Here is a 19,502-nt window from a genome sequence, read left to right on the forward strand (position 1 = left end):
GATCTTAGTTCCCCAACCAGGGATGGAACCCGGGCCCCATGCAGTGGAAGTGCCAAGTCCTAACCACTGGGCAGCCAGGGAATTCCCAAGTTTCTGACTTTAAGGCCACGTTCTAGGTGGTAGTGTCGTCGGACTCAGGGCCAGGTCTCTCTGATTCCTCACCCCATGCTCGTTCCCATTCTGCTCTCCTGCCTCCTGATGGGGAAACTGAGGCCCAAAGAGATGAGATGCAGAGCCCACCTCCTTCTCCTGGGGCACCTGCCTCAGCTGCGTTCACCATGTGCGAACTTGTTTTAAGAAGAAATGCTTTTTACTGAAATACGAGGTGAATTGTTTCCTTTTGATAATTAAAAAAAAAAAGAACAGCTTTCTTGAGATATGATTCACACACGCTGTAAGTCATACGCTCAAATTACACAATTCAGTGGTTTTTGGTAAAGTGGTTTTTGTGATTATCCTTTTGATGGTTTATATATATATTTCAATTGAGGTATATTTGATGTACAATATTATATAACTTTCAGGTGTACAGCAGGGTGATTCACAATTTTTAAAAAAGTTATAGGTTATCTTTTGATGATTTTTAAAATGTAATCATTCCAGTTTGTAATGTGTTTACCAGCCTCCGTCTCCTCCCTGATCATACCTTTCTCCAATATTCTTCCTTCCTTCCCTTGTTCTCCCGCCATGGATTAAGCCCTTATGATGCACTGGCCTCCGGGCTGAGACTTAAAAGCAAATTTTTTCAATAGACTTTTTTTTTTAAAAGCATTTTTAGGTTCACAGCAAAATCGAGCAGAAGGTACAGACAGCTCCCCGAATCCCCCTGCCCCCGCCCCACGCACAGCGCCCCCTGCTGTCAACATCCCCCACCAGATGGTACATTTGCTACAATCAATGAACCGACTCTGACACGTGATTGTCACCCAAAGTCCAGAGTTTACATTTGGGTTTAGGCTGAGACCGCTCAGGCTCCGTTTCATTCAGTCCTCATTGCGTGGCCTGTGTGGTCATCACTGTTATTATGATGCCCATTTTACAGATGGGGAAATGGAGGCCCAGGGGTGTTATGTGCCTCGTACAAGGTCACGCAGCCAGTGCCTTGGTGAACTGTCTCTCTCTGCTCATGGTTCCTTTTGGGTCTTCCCTTTCCTGGAGACAGGAGCCGGCGGGATCCCCCAACCCCAACGGCCGGTGCACAGGGACCCTTAAGGGCCAGAACTGGGGCACTGTCCTCGGTGCAGCTCATCCCAGACCTGCCTCAGTCGTAGGGGAGAACCATTGTGCATCTTCTTGCCCCGCCCCCTCTCTAGATTCCCTGGAAGAAAGCCGGGGTCTCTCCCCTCGTGGAGACGTTGAGCTCAGCAAAGTGGCCCGGACCCCCCGTGGAGACCCTGAGGCCCTGCTCAACTGCAGCTCCTGCCCGGGGCCCCCAGCGGTGTCACCTCGGAGGCCAGCGCTGCAGCTCCTCCAGCTCCTCCTGAGAACAAACCTGTCTGACATGCAGACTATACCCGTGAGCCCCTCAGGAGCCCAGGCCTTACCCTCACCCCCTTTGGGGCCAGGGGGCATGTTCCCAGGGGAGCCCGGGGCCTCCCAGCCCCCTTGGCCCTCACCAGGGCCTTCAATCCCTCCAGGAGCCTCCTCTCTACCTCCGGCCTCTCCCGGGGCTCCCGGGCCACCTCCTGTTACTCCAGAGCCCTCGTCCTCGGCCTCCGGGGCCCACACAGCATCCAGACAGCCTTCTCTGCCTGCCACCATCCGGCGTAGAGCCTCAGCCCTTTCCACGATGGGCCCCAGCCCCTCAGAGGCCCCCGTCACTATCCTCAGGCCTCGCAGGCTCTCTCCAGCCGCCTCCAGACTCTCTGCAGCCCTTGCAGCCACGGCCAGCCCTGGCCCCCAGGAGCCCACCATGGGGCCCTCACAGGAGGAGTCCACAGTGTAAGCAGGACTCCGTTGCAGGGCCGTGCCCGGGAGACGCCAGACAGAGAAGGCTCTGCCAGAGGCCCTGGGAGCTTGCAGGGTGGCTCTGGGGGCCAGTGAGGCTGCCGACTCCTTCAGGACCCCTGGCGGGGATGGAAAACCCTCAGGGCCCGATGTAGCCTTGCTCCCAAGAAGCATCTGGGATGTGTTGTGAGACTCCAGCAACACGTTCTCCACCGTCAGCATCCTCCCTGGACTGCGTGGGCCGCCTGTCTTCTGAGAAAGGTTGGGGCAGCTGAGTCCCTCCTCTGGAGCAGGAGGGTCCGAGGGGCCTGGGATTCCACTGAGATTGTGCCACCAGCTGTCATGTGTCCTCACCCGAGGTTTCCTGATTAAAATCTGTCTCGGTCTCCCCCAGGCTGCCCTGCTCATTCACTTCTCGCCTTTGGAAAGGCGGGAAAACGTCACTGCAAGCCCACAGGTGATGAGCTAGTGCCCACCTCAACCCCCAGCTCAGGAGAAAAGCCTGCAGAGACCTGGGGCTAGATGGGGAGGGGTCTTAGGTAAGTACCTGGTGGCCTGTGATGCTAGGAGACTTCTGAAGTGAGGGGCCGGAAAAGACGGATGGGTTCCCCGGGAGGGAATAGTAGGCAGGTGGAGTCTTAGGGCCTGTGCTTAGCTTTAACATCTGTGGGCCGAGGGAGGCAAGCAGGAGGCAGGGGTGGGGCCCGGCAGTGGCACGGTCTCAGCCAACCCCCTGTGGAGCTCTGAGGCTGGGCTGGCCTTCAGAGTCAGCCCGAGTTGGGACAAGGGGACAGGGCTTTGTGCCCCCATGTTGGCCAGTAATTCTGTCTGTGGGAAGCGGGCCCAGGAAAGGGGTGTCAGCCAAGGCAGTTCCCTGTGAGGGCTGGTGGCTGAGAGCTGTCAGTCAGCAACCTTCCCTGCGGCTGGGGTAACAAATGCGTCTGTCCTGAAGGGGGCATCTGGACGGTGTGGCCCAGTTTCCATGACAGCTGGAAAGAGGACAGTGCTAGCATTGATGGGGGAAAGTGAGATGGGGGTGGAAGACAGAGAGCTATGCTGTCACCGTGTCACCAACTTGCTATCCCTGAAACCCAAGGGGGCTGCAGAGTAACCCGCGCCTACACTGGCCCAGGCCATCCTCCCCTTGCCTCTTCTCTGCCCTGATGCTCACCATGTATCCCAGCGGGGAGTGTCCCCAGGGGGCACTGGCTGCAAAGGCCATCTGGGTTATCCGCCCCAGGTGTCAGTGTAGGGAGGGGTCCTAATCCAAGCAGGATGGCAGGAATAATGAATTTGGAATTAGGAGCATGAAAACCAAAGACTTTAGGGATGCAAAGGACTTAGAGACCATCTTACTTAGAGACCAGTTAAGACACAAAGGGTGTGGTTGGATGAGGGCTGGGGTGCCATGAAGCCCCTGTTTGAGCCCTACTTGCTGTGACTAGCTGTGAGACCTTAGGTCTCGGTTCCCTCATCTGTATAATGGGATCACAGCAGTCCTTCCTCATGGAGTTGAGATGACAGCATATAATACAGACTCCATAAGTCTCGGGGCTTTGTGCTTGTGACCTTGTGCAGCCCACCCAGCTTCATGATGCCACTTGGGATCTAACTTCAGGATGAAAGTGTAGAACACTGATTGGCTCTGCTCCTCACACAAGCCAGCTCTCGACATGGTAGAGGCTCAGCGTCAGTGCCAATTTTCTCACCGCTATCCCTCTGTTCAACAAAGGATGCAATTCAGGTTTTAATACTAGTCTCCCCTCTCCACAGAACTCAGGTAAATAGTGTTCATTTTGAACATTAAAAAAAATAAAAGGCTGGGGTGGGGAGTTCCCTGGTGGCCTAGTGATTAGGACTCCGCACTCTCACTGCCAGAGCCTGGGTTCAATCCCTGGTCGGGGAACCGAGATCCTGCAAGCAACGCGGCACGGCCATAAAAAAAAAAAAAAAAAAAAAAAAGAGGCTGAGGGGTGGGGGGTGGGAGGACAGCTGTAGACACTTCCCTCAAGTCGGTCCAAGTATAAAAACATGACTATCTGAGACACTCCCATTCCCCGCTTACAGCTGAGACCGCAGAAGCCCAGAGAGGTCAGGAGAGTGTCCGAAGGTTGCACAGACTAGGAAGGCTGATCTGGGAGGAGGGCTCTGGGCTTTGGACTCCCAGTCTGAGCTTTTCCCCTTCAAGTTGCATTTGGTTGGCTTGTTCCGTTGGAGTTGCAGAGAGACACTTGATGGCTGCAGTTTATTCAAGGTGCCAAGACCGCCGTATCTTAGTTTGAGCTCCCCAAGGGCAGACCCGGAGAGAGAGAGAGATTTGGGTGAGAGTCGCTGCCCCGGAAGGTGAACCCAGAGAGCACGGTGAGGGAGGGCGAAGGGAGACAGAGAAGGGAAGAAAACCAATCAGCTTTGGTTAAAGAGTGGGTCCCTGCCACGGGCAACTTGCACCCCTTCCTCCTGCGGACCCTCTGGGAGGTCATGGAGCACACACCTCGGAATTGTCCCCCGAAGGCCTGAGGACGCCACTCTTGTCCCTCTCTTGCTCATGGGCTCCTGTTGGCTCTCCAGCATGTCCAGCTGGCCTCACCCAAGGATCATGCCTGCCTCCTGTCTGCTCGCTCTGGGCATAAGAAGACCTGGGGCATGGGGTTGGAGAGGAGGTGCAGGGGCTGCCTCCAGAGCACCCCGTGGCTGGGCCAGGGCTCTCACCACACCGTGGTCACCGCAGGCCCTTCTCAGGACCATTGAGGGGAGCTCGGAGCTCTCCTCCTGCCCCTCTCCCCACCCCCCCGACCCCCCACCCCGTGGGTAGTCAGTGCCATTGTGACATGTTGGGAGGCCTTGGTGGGACCCAACTTGGCAAGAACGTGTTCTGCTGGCGATAAGCCCCAGCGTGACGCCCCCTGCCCAGCACTGACTGGCACCAGGAGGCCAGAAGACCACCTTCAAGACCCTAGATGGGCACAGAGTGCTTTTTTTCTTTTTGCCACACCACTCGGCTTGCAGGATCTTAGTTCCCTGACCAGGGATCGAATTCTGGTTCATGGCAGTGAAAGCACCAAGTCCTAACCGCTGGACCACCAGGGAATTCCCGGGCACAGAGTGCTTTTAACGAATGCATGAGCTGGTCTGAATTCTTAGCAGCCTGGGTTCCGACAAGCAGGTGTGTGTGTGCGGGCTGTTTGTTCTTGGGGAAGTACACCCTGCATTTCCCCCTAGCTAGGAGTCCATATGTCGGGTTCTAGGAAGCACGAGAGCAGTGGTCCCCAGCAGTTTGGCACCAGGGACCGGTTTCGTGGAAGACGGTTTTTCCGCGGGGTAGCGGAGGGTTGGTTCAGGCGGTGACGGGAGCAACGGGGAGTGATGGGAAGCGGAAGATGAGGCTTCGCTTTCTTGCCTGCCGCTCGCCTCCTGCCGTGCGCTACGGTCCGTGGTCCAGGGATTGGGGACCCCTGCAGTAGAGGACGGGGACGGTGGGCTGGAGCCTGTTCCACAGGGTCAGTTTCACGGGACCTAGGAAATTCCCGACAGGCCAAATGATCGGACCCGGTTCAAGAGACCTGCTTTTGGAGTTTATCAGATAAACGGGCTTGAGGACAACTACAGTAGGTTTCAAGTTAGGATAAACTTTCAGAGGTTTAAAAATGCCTTTCATTAACTTATTTTGAATGTGTAGTACATCCCATCACTAGAAATAAAGATATATAAAAGTGTTTTAGTGAGGAGTCTCCCCAACCCCACATCCACCAAGGCTCCCCCTTCCCTCCCCACCACTTTTGTGGTGTCTGGTTCTTGGGTACCCTTTCTCTGTTTCTTTACGTATGTGCAAGCAAATTGTATTTTCTTTATAATTCAAAGATAAAATAGCCGAGGCTCTGCTATCACCTGTGTTTCAGTTTGTGGTTTTACACCTAACGGTCTCTTCTCAAGATCTTTCTGTCCCAGTCCTTCACGAGCATCCTCATTTCCTTGCTCTTTACAACTGCGCAGAGGCTCCTGTGCGCACGCAGCAGAAGTCATTGAACCATCCCCTGGGGGCGGACATTTGGGTCGCTTCAAATCTTGCTCTTACAAAAGATGCTACGAAGAGTAACCTCGGCCTTACATCATTTTGCACGTGTGCAAGTCTATGTTTAAGATAAATTCCCAGAAGTGAAGTTACTGGGCCGAAAGGTAAACACGTTTCTCGTTTAGATGGATAGTGCCAAATGGCGCTCCTTAGGGGGTGTACCCATGGATGCCCCCTCCAGCGATGTGCAAGAGTCCATGTTCGGGAGGGCCTGGGTTCCACAGATCAGAGCAGAGACATATGAGATGAAAATAACGCTCCTGGGGGGCTTCCCTGGTGGCGCAGTGGTTCAGAGTCCGCCTGCCGATGCAGGGGACACGGGTTGGTGCCCCGGTCCGGGAAGATCCCACATGCCGCGGAGAGGCTGGGCCCGTGAACCATGGCTGCTGAGCCTGCACGTCCGGAGCCTGTGCTCGGCAACGGGAGAGGCCACAACGGTGAGAGGCCCGCGTACCCAAAAAAAAAAAAAAAAAGAAAAAGAAAATAACACTCCTGGGGAATTCCCCGGCGGTCCAGTGCTTAGGACTCGGCGCTTTCATTGCCGTGGGCCGGGGTTCGATCCCTGGTTGGGGAACTAAGATCTTGCAAGCTGTGTGGTGCAGCAAAAAACCCCCAAAAACCAAAAACCAAAAAACACTAAAACCACTCCTGGACAACTATGAGTGGAAAAGATGGATTGAACTGAGCTTAGACCCCCAAGGCCCTCAGGAAATGGGGAAAGATGGGTGGGGAAGAGGCCTGAGACCGTAGAGAAGGAATGTGAATCCACCTTACCTTGTGGAGCGAAGTGTCAGATCAGATATGCTAGCGTGCGGTTTTCTAGTATAAATGAGCTGTCTGATGGGGATTCTTTTTAGATTCTGTCTGGATCCAAGAATCCCAGGGTTGAGGGGCTGAGAAGGGGGAACACGGGGTCGGGGGAGGGGATGGTGCATCCCTGGAGCCTAGAACACTGCCTGGGGCACGGGAGGTGCTCGGGGAAACAGCAGAAACACAAACACAGCAAAGAGCCAGGACATCATGGAATTCATCCCCAGAAGCCTGAGAATCCACCTGCTGGTCCCATGACCAAGTATGACTAGGACAGAATGTGAGTGGGGGTGACAGTGTACCCATCTGTGGTCTTTTTTAAAAAAAAAAATCAATTAATTAATTTTTGGCTGCATTGGGTCTTTGTTGCTGCGCGTGGGCTTTTCTCTAGTTGCGGAGACCAGGGGCTACTCTTTGTTGCGGTGCGCGGGCTTCTCATTGTGGTGGCTTCTCCTGTTGTGGAACATGGGCTCTAGGCATGCGGGCTTCAGTAGTTGTGGCACACGGGCTTAGTTGCTCTGAAGCATGTGGAATCTTCCCAGACCAGGGCTTGAACCTGTGTCCCCTGCATTGGCAGGCGGGTTCTTAACCACTGAGCCACCAGGGAAGTCCCCCATCTGTGGTCTTAACCATGGCCTCTCTCAAATCAGATCCACTCTTTCATCTTATCCTAGTTGTTTCCTTTTAAAAAGTTATCTTGAGGGAATTCCCTGGAGGTCCAGTGGTCAGGGCTCCATGCTTTCACTGCTGAGGGCACAGGTTCGATCCCTTGTCAGGGAACTAAGATCCCACAAGCTGCGCGGTGCAGTCAAAAAAAAAAATTTTTTTTGAATCCTTCACTCAGTCAGCAAATATCTATTGAGCACCTCCAATGTGCCAGGCCCTGCTCTTGCTGCTGGGGCTTCAACAGTTAAATGATCACAGTCTCTGCCTTGGTGGATCTGACACAAACACTCCCACTGAGTCATCATCTCCAGCTGTGCCCAGTGCCATAAAGGAAAGCAGGACCACCCCATGAGAGGGTGGTCAGGGAGGGCTTCACAGGGAATTGATATGTAAGCTGACACCTGCAGGATGCTAGGAGTTAGCAGGTCAAGAAAAAGGGAACAGCAAGCAAAGGGAACAGTGTGTGCAAAGGCCTGGAGGTGGGGAAGAACTTGGGTATTTGTGGAGGTGGGCGAAGGCCAGGGAGGTGGGAGCTCAGGGTAAGAGGGATTAAGGTGACACAGGGAAGGTCCATGGGGACCAGAGCATGCAGGGCCTTGAAGCCACACCAAAGATATAATGTCTTATTCCAAGTGCAATTGCAGAGCATTAATGAAAGGTTTGAAGCAAGGGAGGGTTGTGATCAAATTTATGATTTAAAAAGATTGTGCAGCTAGATAGGGTATAAGTGACATTGGGAAGACCTGGGGCATTGGGTAGGAAGAGCTCACCTCACCCTTCCTTGAGCCTAATATCTTGTATTTATGTGACAAATTACAAATTGGGGGATGATGTGACAAGAGTTCCTAAAGCCATCTTGTTCTGGGCACCCGGAAGTCAGTCCGCCTCAGCAGGGAGGCCCAGCTCCAGCGCTCAGGCCGGTATCTCCAGCGGACAGCCTGGAACCCAGCAGAAGCAGGCGCTATGGGAATTCTTCCAACGTGCACGCCGAGGAGCACAGGGCTGGAATAGGTTGACCAGCAGAAGAGGAACTGAGATCAAGCTGAACTGAGTCAAAGTGAAACAGATCGCTTTGCGGCAGGAGTTCTCAGAGCCTTTGATTGGGAACTGTGCCTTGTGAACCTTGAAGAAGGGCCTAGAATGTAGCCTGTTGCATACTTACTTTGAAACTTTTTCATTGAACATTTTGCTACCAAAACCCATTCTGAGAACTGCTGCTCTAGATGTTTCCTGGCTACCTTTCTAGGGCAGGTTTGCTGACGGCGTGTCAGCTCCCTCTCTCAACCTCTCCTTGGGGAATGGAAAACCATCCTCTTTCAATCACCAATGGGGAAACGGATCAGCTTGGTGTCTTGCACCCAGAGTATGGAGGGGCTCCCAAGGGTTAGTCTGCATCAACCAACTCATCACAGAACAGCCTGGTAGGTTTTGGGGTGTCAGCTTCTCTTACCACTCTGGCCCATGTCTCACGGTCATTCCTACCCTGCCTGCCCTACTTAGGAAGTCACCCATCAGTGGGCCCCTCTTCTTAATCTTTTTCCTTTTCTCCTTATCTCTTCTTGGCTTTGGGAAAAATAAGAAGTTACTCCCTCAACCAAGAACTCAGGTGCTCTCTTCTATGAGGAGGCAACGGGCCTGGCATTTCTCGTCCCCAACTCTTTATATGATGCTCCCAGCTGGCCCAACCGAGGCCCATTCATCTTGCCGGCTCTGTTACAAAGAGCGTGCTGCCACTGTCACTGTGTTTGGTGCTGTCCAAATGGATGTGGTCCGTTCTGTCCCCCTGCCCTGGCATTCTGACCCCAGTGATGTAAAGGGGAACACTGACAAAGAGACGCAACCTCATAAAGCACTTTCCAGGAGGTTATGATTTATTCTACGTTATTGGTGTGACAGGGAACAGGGCCAAGATTCCACCTCCACGATCCCGGAGGAAGAACAATCAGGAGAATTATCTACATCGAAGAACAAACAGGGACAGAAACTAGGGCGGGATCTTCCTGGGAAGTGGCCGGAAAGACTCGGGCTCAGGCCACGGGAGCCAGGCCGACCTGGTTGTTGGCCCTGTCAAAGACAGTGTAGTACTGGCGGATGAAGATGTCACCCAAGATCCAGAGCTCTCCGGAGAAGGTGGGGATGTTCATGCCCTGGAATCCGCTCATGCAGCTTCCCTGGTTCTGGAGGAAAGAATGAAACTGGAGCTGGGACACAGACCCAGCAGTGACAGGCGCTGGGGTGTGAGCATCCAGGGCCGTGGTCCCCTGCCAGGTACGTGCAAGGAGGAGCCTCCTGGCTCTCCCTGGCCTGGCGTCTGCCTGTATAAGCGGCTTACTGCACTCTTGGTTCCCAGGGATTACCAGACATTATCCAGGGTTTCCGGCAGATGCATACACCCTGACGTCAGCATCGCAGCTAAGGGCTTTAGGGAGAACTCAGCTGCCGGGGAGGATTTTGGAAGCCCTGGTGACGCAGGCTTTTCTCATTATTCTGATCCTGACCAGTGGCAAACCGGATCAGCTGTTAGTCCTTTTCATTCACTGAGTCACTGGGCCAGCAACCTTGGCTTGTATTAGAATCACCTGTGGAGCTTTGACCCCACCCACCCACCCCGGGCCCCACCTCCCACCATGGCTCAGGCCCCACCCCCTCCTAATTAATCAGCATCCCCGGGGGAGGGGCCTGGGCCTCCCTATTTCTTGCTGAATAACATCGACCCACTGGGCAAAACTCGAAGGCAGAATTTTCCTGTGGCTCCTCTGCCTAAAGATTTTTATGTGGTAGAGGCAGTAGGAGCATCATAAGCCCTTACCCTGTGGAAGCTGTGCTTTCTATCTGCCCAACCCTTCGTAGCTTTGATGTGGCCAATCTCGCGTGATTACCCGAACCACACCCTGAGCGTGGGGGAAAGCTCTAGCTTTTAGATGAGGAAACTGAGGCTAAGGAAGGTTGTAACTTGCTCAGTATCTACGGGCTAGTAATTGAGACCCAGAGCTTGGACTCTGGTGTCCCACTAAAAATCCTCTTTTCACGCCATCAGCCCTTGCCTTGCTTTTTCCCCCTGGGGGTGTTGCATCCCAATTCTCATTCATGCATTTATTTTTGAAGTGTTCTTTTTCTCCGGAGGCTGTCCAGAGCAGATGTTAGCTCCAGCGTGTGGAAGTGCACTTGCCCTTGTGCCAAGGGGGAGTATGTGGCCACGTTCTGTGCAGACACAGCTAGGTGGAAGGCTCAGAGCCCCCTTACCTGCAGAACCCCCTTACCTGCAGGACGTAGGCCTTTGCGGGAACAGGGTACTGGACACCGTTGATTGTGAAGACGATGTCGGGAAGGCTGTCGATGGCGGAGCAGCTGATCACCATCTGGAAAGAGTGAGGATTAGAAAGGCTTTCATCCCTCCTGTGTGGCAGGTCCACCGTCTGGGTCTAGAACAGGGCGGTCAGCACTGGACTTACGCTGCCGTAGGGACCCTCGCTGGCTCCAATGTAGCTCTGGATGTTGGCAATGGCATTGGTCGGGCCGGACAGCAGAGAGGTACCGGTGTCAACGATGGCCTGGCAGCCAGACATGCAAGCGATGGGCTCTCCAGACATGGTGATGCTGAGGTTGAGATGCAAGTCAGGGTCCCCGGAGCCCCCAGGGGGTACGTCTCCCAAGGAGGCACCAGGTGACCCTGGAGGGTCCCTCTTCCCCATCCATTGGCCGATGCATAACATTTCAGCTTCTCTCATTCACACACTCATTCATTCTATGCATTCGCGTGTTCCACAAATATTTACGGAGTGCCTACTCTGTGTTAGGCACGGGAGATGCAAAGCCAGACAAGATGGGTGCACGGTATCTGACTGCAGGGAGCTTCCACTCTGGCTGGAAAGATAAGTTGAGCGGGCTGGGCAGAGCGCACGGCAAGGGAACGGGAACACAAGCCAGGGTGAGGGCGGCAGTGTGCAGCAACCCGGGAAGGCTTCTCAGGGAAGCAGACGCCCAGAGGTTGCTAGGGAGTGAGGAGTTGGAGGAGGGCGTCACAGGTAGAGGGGACACAGGGTGGGGAGTGATGGAGACACTGGAGTGATGGCCAGGTAAGTCCAGCCCTGACTGCCCTGTTCTAGACCCAAGGGGAGCAGGGGTGGGAGTTTGAGGAACTGATGGGATGTTAGCATGGCTGGGGCAGACGTAGGGTGACCAGCGTGTCCCAGTTTGCCTAGGACTGTCTTGGTTTTAGTACCGAAAGACCGGCATCCCGAGAGACTGCTCACTCCTGGGCAAACCTGGGCGATGGGTCACCCTAGGAGGCCAGCTGGGGGCAGAGCAGCCAGAGGGTGAGGCTGCCTGGGGGCAGACAGGATTTGAAGGGGAAAGTGGGAGGAAATGGTTTGAAACAACTTCTCTGCCGTTTTGCCCTGATCCTAGACCAAAAGTGACAGGCACCCTAAAGGCCGAGATGTATGGACAGGGGGGTCCTCCCCTCTCCCCAGGGATGCTGGTAGAGTGTCCTGCCTCCCTGTTCAGAAGGGGAGTGGCTGTCTCATCCTTGCAGAGTGTCTGGGGGTTCCTGACAGCACTCTTCCTCCCGTGACGTGCCCTTGTCAGGGTCTCTCTGGCTCGGCCAACTTCCGCCTTCTCTTCCTGGAGCACGTTTCCCTGTGCCGCCTGTTCCAGGGGGATCCTGGAATTCTTAGTTAACTATGAGTCTGTAAAGAAATGGGGTCTGGGGCCCATGCCAGGATATCGCCCATCCATGGTGACCTCACCTGTCCACGGTGATCTGCCAATAACCCTCATAAGAAACAGGCACCCAGTTCAGGGTTCCCGTGTAGTAAGAAGAATCGATGCCACCGAACTGCACCACGCTGCCGCTCTCATCATCTCTATGGAAAGTGGAGGGGAAGAGGCAGGAGTTCAGTTGTTCACTCATTCATTCACTCATTCGACTGAACATATAAACTGTGGGCATTCTAAGAGCTACTCTTGATCGGACTCTTGCCAGGAGCCATGCAGAGTGTACGACCCACAGGGCTTCCTGTAATCCTCACACCAAGATCCATGCCATAGTCACTATTGTTATTATTATTTCTATTTTACAGTGAGGAAACTGAGGCTCAGAGAGGTGAGGCAACGTGCCCTAGGTCACACAGCCAGGGAGCCGCAAAACCAAGATTAGAACCCAGGTCTTTCTGGTTCCGAAGGGTTGTGTGGTTTCCACCAAATACTCTCCCTCATTGCTGTGGGGACCTCAAGAGAAATGAATGAATGACAGTGTCTGCTCTTAAGGCCTTGATAGAGTAGTTCATGGTTTGCCAACGTCTGGAGGTGTTTTTGATTGCCATGATTGGGTGGGGGTCGGGGGAGCCCCTGGCGTCTAGTAGGTAGAGGCCGGGGAGACTGCCAGACATCCCAGGACAGCCCCCAACAGCAAGGAGTCATCTGGTCCAAAGATGTCAATAGTGCTGAGATTGAGAAACTCTGTTCTAGTCGGCCCCGTGTGACATATCTAAGTGCCCATAAAAGCAGATTATGTTTAAGAGCTGAAACTTGAATATCAAGTGGCCAAGAGGAAAAAAGGATAAAAGGGCCCTCCCGCCGTAAACTGCAGGAGTCCTGGTTACTGGAATATTCATTGTCTAAATCTCTGCGGTTTTCCGTTAGATAGGGAAACAAACGTAGGTGACAATAAGAAATTAATCACTGAAGAAATGGACACGGACAGAACGTGACCCCAGCTCACCTAACCCCACCCTGCCTCCCCTATAAACATCTGACAGCACCTGTGACACAAGGAGATGAGAGCAGGTCAGTAACTAAAGGGAAGCACATCGATGGTGACAAATCGCTTCAAAAGAGAAGGACGTGAATGTCAGAGGAAAGTCGAGTGTCTTGGGAAAGTCGAGGACACACCCTCAGACATTCTGGCATAAACTTCTACTCAGACAAAATCAAGACTTTGTTATGCCTTATTCTTAGAATTAACTCATAGTCACACCTGGAACCTAGATTTTGTTAACTAATGAAAGAAACTTGCTTTCATCATTTAAAAGTTTCACTGTTCAAGATGTAAGTCCCAATCAAATCTTCTTTTCATTTTTTGCTATGGACTTTTGGCCCCAATTTTAAGTGGATTCACTTTAAACGGTGGTCTTCAGGAGAGCAAATGGCTAATGATATCTCACTTGTGTGAGGCAAGGTGACAAAGACTCTCACTAGTAAAATAAGACGAATGAAGATGGTTCATCAGAGAGGACTTTGGCACCATTCTCTCCAAAGATATACCTTAGAGAGCCTTAGGCATTGACCTTTCCGATCCCCGGCTTGCCAAGACTCTCTCCAGCCCACCCAGCCTTCGACAGCCCCCTGCTGGACCAGGTGACCGCAACTTCCTTGCCTAACTTACTTGCTCAGGTAGACGGAGAAGAGGTCTTGGGAAACCAGACCCTGGTTCCACATGTTGTCAAAAACAGGGGTGGCCCCGGAGGAGGAGATGCTGGGGTAGGCCAGGCCCAGGATGCCGTCGAAGGGAGCGTAGTACAGGAAGGAGCCGGGCTCTGTCTTACTCAGGCCAAAGATCTGGTTGGTGTCAGAGATGCCTGCAACCTGGGTGGGGAAACCAAGGTGTTCATAACCAGCTTGTGCCGACTGAGCACTGCGGGCTGCCAGCCCCGGGCCCAGAGCATCCCTGGTTCATTTCGTGTAGGACTTGGCTTCTGGGGCATCAGGCTGGAAGGAGAGGAGAGGGATTATCCCTGGGAATGCTTGTTGTTCCACTGGAGGTGACAGTCGAGGCTGATCTCCAGATGGGCACCGTCTGCAACTTGGTGTGAGAATTTGCTGCGGAAAAGATGATCACCGTGTGTTTGTGTTTCTGAGGATCGGGTGCAAAGCAGACCCCAGGCAAATCAGAGCCCTTGACCCCTGCTGTGCCCTGGAAAATGAGGGTGCTTGTGGAGATTTTGTGACTCGAGGGGGCTGTGGGTTGGGGGGAGGAGGAAGAAGAGGAGGTGCTAAAAGAGAACTGAGGCACTTTCTCCCTTCTCGCTGCCCCCTCCATAGCATTCAGCTTGGGTGACTCTGAGGATGGCTTCTGGCTCCAGGCACCCACCCCCTTACCCCTGCTGCTCCTCCGCTAGAAACATCTGTGGTGTCTCTGCCACTTTCCGCGTGCCCTAATCAGGTTACTTTTGGGATCACCGAGACCCGTGTTGCTTGAATGAGCTGGTTCGGGGGGCCGTGTGCCGTCCCTGGAAGCTGGCCCCAGGGCCGGGCAGGATGAGGTGCTGGCCAGCGGGGGCTCACCTGGACTGTGTCGTATCCAAGGATGCCTGTCATGCTGCCGGTACCATAGGCAATGGAGACCGTCTCGCTGGTGCTCTTGAAGGTGGAGGACTTTTTAGGGTTGAAGCGGTTGTGGTTGGCTGTGAGGGCAAGAAGAGACATTGTCAAACTTCAAAAGCTGAGCCAGAGTCACGGGCTGGGGGCGTCTTCCTTGGTGGGTGCCTTGGTCCTGGGCGGGGCTTTGGAGGAGAAAGTGAACTCATCTGGCTAACCACCTCACTGACTGAAGGCCCTCCTGAGGACCCCCCAGGTGAACGCCGAGTGGAGCAGGCCCACGGCTGCCCATGGTGACGTGCAGCTTCACACTCTCTCTGCCGTTGGACTGAAATTTCTGCGGGCTGGAACCACGTGTGATTCGCCCCTTCACCTCCCAGGGCACCTAAGCCTAGTGCTTGGCACATGGTAAGCGCTCAGTGAGTGCCTGTTGAGTGGGTCCCTGAGTGACTCCGGCAGGCTTGAAATCGGACCTATTTGAGGCCCCTGAGTGTTCAGGGCTCCCAGGTGACTTGGTGCTGGGGGCCCAGAGAGGGCAGGGGGGCACTCACTGCAGGCAACACTGGAGCAGTAGACGGAGGGCACCCACAGGTTGGAGGAGCCAGTGTCAAAGATGACGGTGAAGTCCTGGGCGGGGGTTCCAATGCTGATGGTGCCGAAGTACTCCATCTGCCAGGGTGGGGACAGCATAGCTCAGTGACGGGGGACTCCGCAGCCTGGCCTCCCCGGGGACTGTCTCTGGGTCATCTTGGCCCCCTCCCGCCTTCCTCTTTACTGGCCTCCTTGCCTTTGTCTCTCTCTCCAGTGTATCCATCCTTTAAGGCCCAGCCTGGTCCCCCCTGCTCCTTGAAGTCTTCCCCTATTGCTCTCCTGTCACCCACTGACTGTTCTCTCCCAAGCCTCGTTAACGCCCAATAATAATGTGCTGTCCCCTCTTGCCTCGAGTGTCTCAGTCTTGCCATCCTAGAGAATGTACACTCTCGGACGGGCGTGGAACCTGACAGCACCCAGCCGAGTAAATGCTTAAGCGCTTTTTCGTTAAGTTGTTGAAGGGGAGATAAACAAGTCACCCACCTAAAGGCGGAGACCCCTTGAGATACCTTATTCCTAAATCTAGGTGCGTGCAATGGGTTTCAAGAAAGGGTGTCCTCAGGCTTTTTACTCTTAGTGGCTGCAGTCTCTCCCTTGCCAGCTCTGTCCCAGCCACGCTGATGTGGCTCTTTGATGACCAGCTCATTCCCATCCCAGGGCCTTTGCACTTGCTATCCCTTGTGCTAGGAAAATGTTTACTCTAGATCTTCTCATCAGTCCTTCCGTGCTCTAGTCAAATGTCACCTGCACCAAGAGGCCCTCCCTGACTACTATGTCTAAATTCGCCCCTGTCCCCTTCTTCTTCTTCCCCTTACTCTAATTAATTAATTTTTCTTTGTGGCATTTGTCATTACCTGGAATTATCTTACATTCTTATTTGTTTGTCTCTTATTTGTCCTCTAGAATATGAGCTCCAGGATCTTTGCTCAGTCACCATTGTTTCCCCAGCTCCTGGCAGAGCCTCTGACACAGGGTAGGCGCTTCATAAATATTTGTCAAGTGAACAAAGGGGCTCAATTTATCAAGCTTTGAACAAGCTCTTACCAAGGGCCAGGCCCTGTGCTAAGCACTCCACAAACAAACAAATAAGCAAAAAAAACCCACACCTACATTATTGCATGAATTACTTGAAACAAGCCTCTGACGGTAGATAGTAATGGTTCTGTCTTACAGGCGAGGAAGCTGAGTCTCACTCAGAGAACTTAAATGACTTGCCCAAGGTCCCATGGCTCAGAAGCTTTAGACCCTAGATTTGCTCCAGGTCTGGCAAATCTCACAGGCTAAGCTCTTAACGAGAGGCAGCGTTGCTTCCTAACCTTGGCCTCCACACAGGGGACACACTCTCTACTGAAGGGATTTGCGTCCCAAACAGAAGAGTCAAAGGGATCGTCCTGAAATTCCCTAGTTAAAATGATGCGGTGGCAGTTAGGCTGCAGACCCTTATCCCAGACTCTGGTCTGGCTCCACCCACTGACCCCCGCAGACCTCGCTTTGAAAATGGACACTGGCTTCCTTTCCTCAAATACACTCTGCTCCCCAGTGTCACAGGGTCTAGTGCAAGTTGTCCCACTCTCTGGGACCCTCTCCTGTCCTCTTGGAACCCCCGCTGTCTCTTCATCGCTCCAGAGAGGTGTCCCTGCCCACCTGCAGCACACTCAGTGTGTCACGGTCACTGCCTGGCCTCAGCCTGGTCATACTTGTTATGTTTTGTGAGGCTCTCCTACTAGATTGTGGGCTCCCTGAGGTTCATTCACTGCTGCTTCTCTGGGCCCAGCACAGTGCCGGACACATAGAAGGTGCTCCATCCATGTAAGCACTGGATGAACGAATGAATGAATGAACGAGAGCAACAGCTCTGACTGTGAGTTTTCCTGCCCTCCCTGGGCCTCTGAGATCCAGGGAGCAGATCCCTGGCTTACTGCTGCCTGGGGGTTTGGAGCGCTGGCCCATCTTCCCAGACTCCTGGGACCCCCTTCTCTCCACTGGGCCAAGTCCTTGGAGCTGACCCACTGCCTGCCCACACACTCACATCCAGGAAGTTCTGAAGGGGCTGGTCGGACATCAAGGTGGTGGCCTCCGAGGGAAAGTACTTGCTGCCTATGTTGTACTGGTGATTCTGCAGAAAGTCCTTCAGCTTGCCATTCTCGATCAGTTTCTGCCTCAAGGACTTCTTTCTGGTGAGCGGGACCCTGTGGCGGAGCATTTGCAAACAGATGGTTTGGAGGAAGAAGAGTAATTAACCAAGGGGCCTGCTCATGGGGTGCCGTGGAAGGCCTGGAAGGAAAACAAAGCTGGCTCAAGAGCGGAAGAAGGAAGTCGAGAGGGGAGGTGCTCCCATTTGGGGCACAGGAATGCAGAGAGGGTACGTGGTTGCCCAAAGTCACCCGGCCCAGTGCTGGAGCTGCGGACCCAGCCCGGGCTGGACTGGAGGGTCTGGGCTGTTGACCACGTCTGCCATGCTGTGTCCCCAGATGAGCAGAGAGGGGAGGCTTGGGACGGTCGAAGAGAGAGGAGGAAGGGAAGAGGGAAGAGGAGAAATACGGGAGGAAAGAAAGGCAGTGGGAAGGGCAGCAAAGGGAAATAGCCCCTGGGAAGCTGCTGTTCGTGCAGAGCGTCCCCCAGACTCACTTGTAGGAGGTGCACTCGGAGAGCGCTATCAAGGTGAGGAGAAGCAACCACTTCATGGTTCTTCCTGGCTCCCAAGACTCCAGAGGTGGGAAGATGGGAAGCGATACAGCAGCAGGAAGGAGCCGCTCCTTATATACAGTCCAAGTCCTCAGGCATGGCCTTATCAGCCGCTAAACGTCACTCTTTACCCTCACCCCAAACAGAAAGTTTCCTGATAAGATTGTCCCTGCCCTGAGCCATGTTCTGGGAAGTTTCCAGTTGAGTAGCTTTCCACTGTAACCGCATCCTGGGTTGGGATGGCCCTGTAGAAAGCAAGCGGCGAGGTGGTGGCTTATTTCTTAAATAATAGAATGCATCCAAACTTGACAAGTCGAATATTTTGACGAAATTGGTCCAAAGTGCACTTAACAGTGAACACATGTCAGAGGAGCTCCAGGCACCCCGATGTGTCCTGATGGGACAGACAGCTGGGATTCTCGGAGAGCAGCTGTCCTTTCAGCGATAGGCCGTGTCCCTGAAGCTGCCTTCCTCAAGCACGTTCATAGGTCCGTAGTTTGGGACTCAGGACACATTTCCCCATGGAAATGTCGTTATATGGGGTTGCTGGATGTCTCACTAGCCTATGGGCCTTATTTTGCTCTTGCTTCTCATGGCTATTGGGCTGAGTCTTGGGGAAGTGGTGTGTACAGTACAGAGGAAGGGGATGGAGTGGAGAGGGAGTGGAAGAATGCTTCTTTTCCTGGAGGAAGCAAACTTGAAACAGGCCGAGTTCGTCTTTGGAATCTGTGCCCCTCACTTTCTGCGCCCCCTTTCTTCCTACTGCTCCTCTCCTACCCTCTCAGTTACTCAAAGCCTCCACATTTGAGACCCCATCTGGGTCTGACTCCCAGGTGCCCCGTGCTTAAAACTTGGCTGAATCAGCTGCAGTTAGCAAAGCAATCTGGGAAAATTCATACTAGGGTGTGAATGACTTAGAAAAGTTCTCTGTCTCTCTCTCTCTCTTTTTTTTTGGCTGTGCCACATGGCATGTAGGATCTTAGTTCCCTCACCAGGGATCGAACCCATGCCCCCTGCTTTCCAACCCAATGGATTCTTCCCTTTGTGGGGTTTATTCAGTGGACAAAGTGGAGTGAGAACTTCTATTCAGGAATTGTGGCAGAGGCGGGTATGCAGGAGGGAGGTCGCCAGTAGGTGGCGAGACCTGTCTGCGGAGTTTGTTCTGAGATCATGTTCCCTGGGCCACCCCTGGTTTCTCCAACATTGGGAGACACAGATTCTATAAAAGCTCCAAATTTCCCCCAGTGCTTCTGGATGAGTACGGAGGGGTGGGGAGTGTGGATCAAGTTTGGGACCACTGGTGTTTAGTACGAAGCATATTTGCATTTCGAACTCACCCGTTAAGACACCTTTGTGCCCCAAATGCGGATCCTTGACCCGTGTTTTCCATTTTCACATCTTTTGATGCCTGCTTTCT

General features: G+C 53.5%; 2 protein-coding genes across 2 annotated transcripts in view; one reads left to right on the top strand and one right to left on the bottom strand.

The window, feature by feature from the left end:
- The window catches only part of VWCE (von Willebrand factor C and EGF domains), a 30,403-nt gene extending 28,324 nt beyond the window's left edge, over nucleotides 1-2,079 (top strand). The window contains exon 20 of the mRNA XM_060157660.1: nucleotides 1,314-2,079. Coding sequence (XP_060013643.1) covers nucleotides 1,314-1,945 — 632 coding nt within the window. The 3' untranslated portion in view covers nucleotides 1,946-2,079. The remainder of the gene's footprint in view (nucleotides 1-1,313) is intronic.
- Nucleotides 2,080-9,519: 7,440 nt separating this feature from the next.
- On the bottom strand, nucleotides 9,520-18,084 carry LOC132525137 (pepsin A-4-like). The gene is made up of 9 exons (XM_060157661.1): nucleotides 18,029-18,084; nucleotides 17,430-17,589; nucleotides 15,361-15,478; nucleotides 14,777-14,895; nucleotides 13,878-14,077; nucleotides 12,241-12,357; nucleotides 10,945-11,089; nucleotides 10,753-10,851; nucleotides 9,520-9,669 (listed from the first exon to the last, which is right to left on the bottom strand). The coding sequence occupies exons 1-9, from the start codon at nucleotides 18,082-18,084 to the stop codon at nucleotides 9,520-9,522; spliced, it is 1,164 nt and encodes a 387-aa protein (XP_060013644.1).
- Between the last annotated feature and the right edge of the window lie 1,418 nt (nucleotides 18,085-19,502).

This window comes from Lagenorhynchus albirostris, chromosome 9, assembly GCF_949774975.1.
Source record: "Lagenorhynchus albirostris chromosome 9, mLagAlb1.1, whole genome shotgun sequence".
NCBI lineage: Eukaryota > Metazoa > Chordata > Mammalia > Artiodactyla > Delphinidae > Lagenorhynchus > Lagenorhynchus albirostris.

Excerpts from the sequence above, each read along its gene's own strand:
- LOC132525137 (XM_060157661.1), bottom strand. The coding sequence starts at position 18,084 with ATGAAGTGGTTGCTTCTCCTCACCTTGATAGCGCTCTCCGAGTGCACC. Across the intron at positions 15,479-17,429 it reads CCCTTCAGAACTTCCTGGAT|ATGGAGTACTTCGGCACCAT; the intron begins GTGAGTGTGTGG and ends CCACCCTGGCAG. Across the intron at positions 14,896-15,360 it reads CTGCTCCAGTGTTGCCTGCA|CCAACCACAACCGCTTCAAC; the intron begins GTGAGTGCCCCC and ends TTGCCCTCACAG.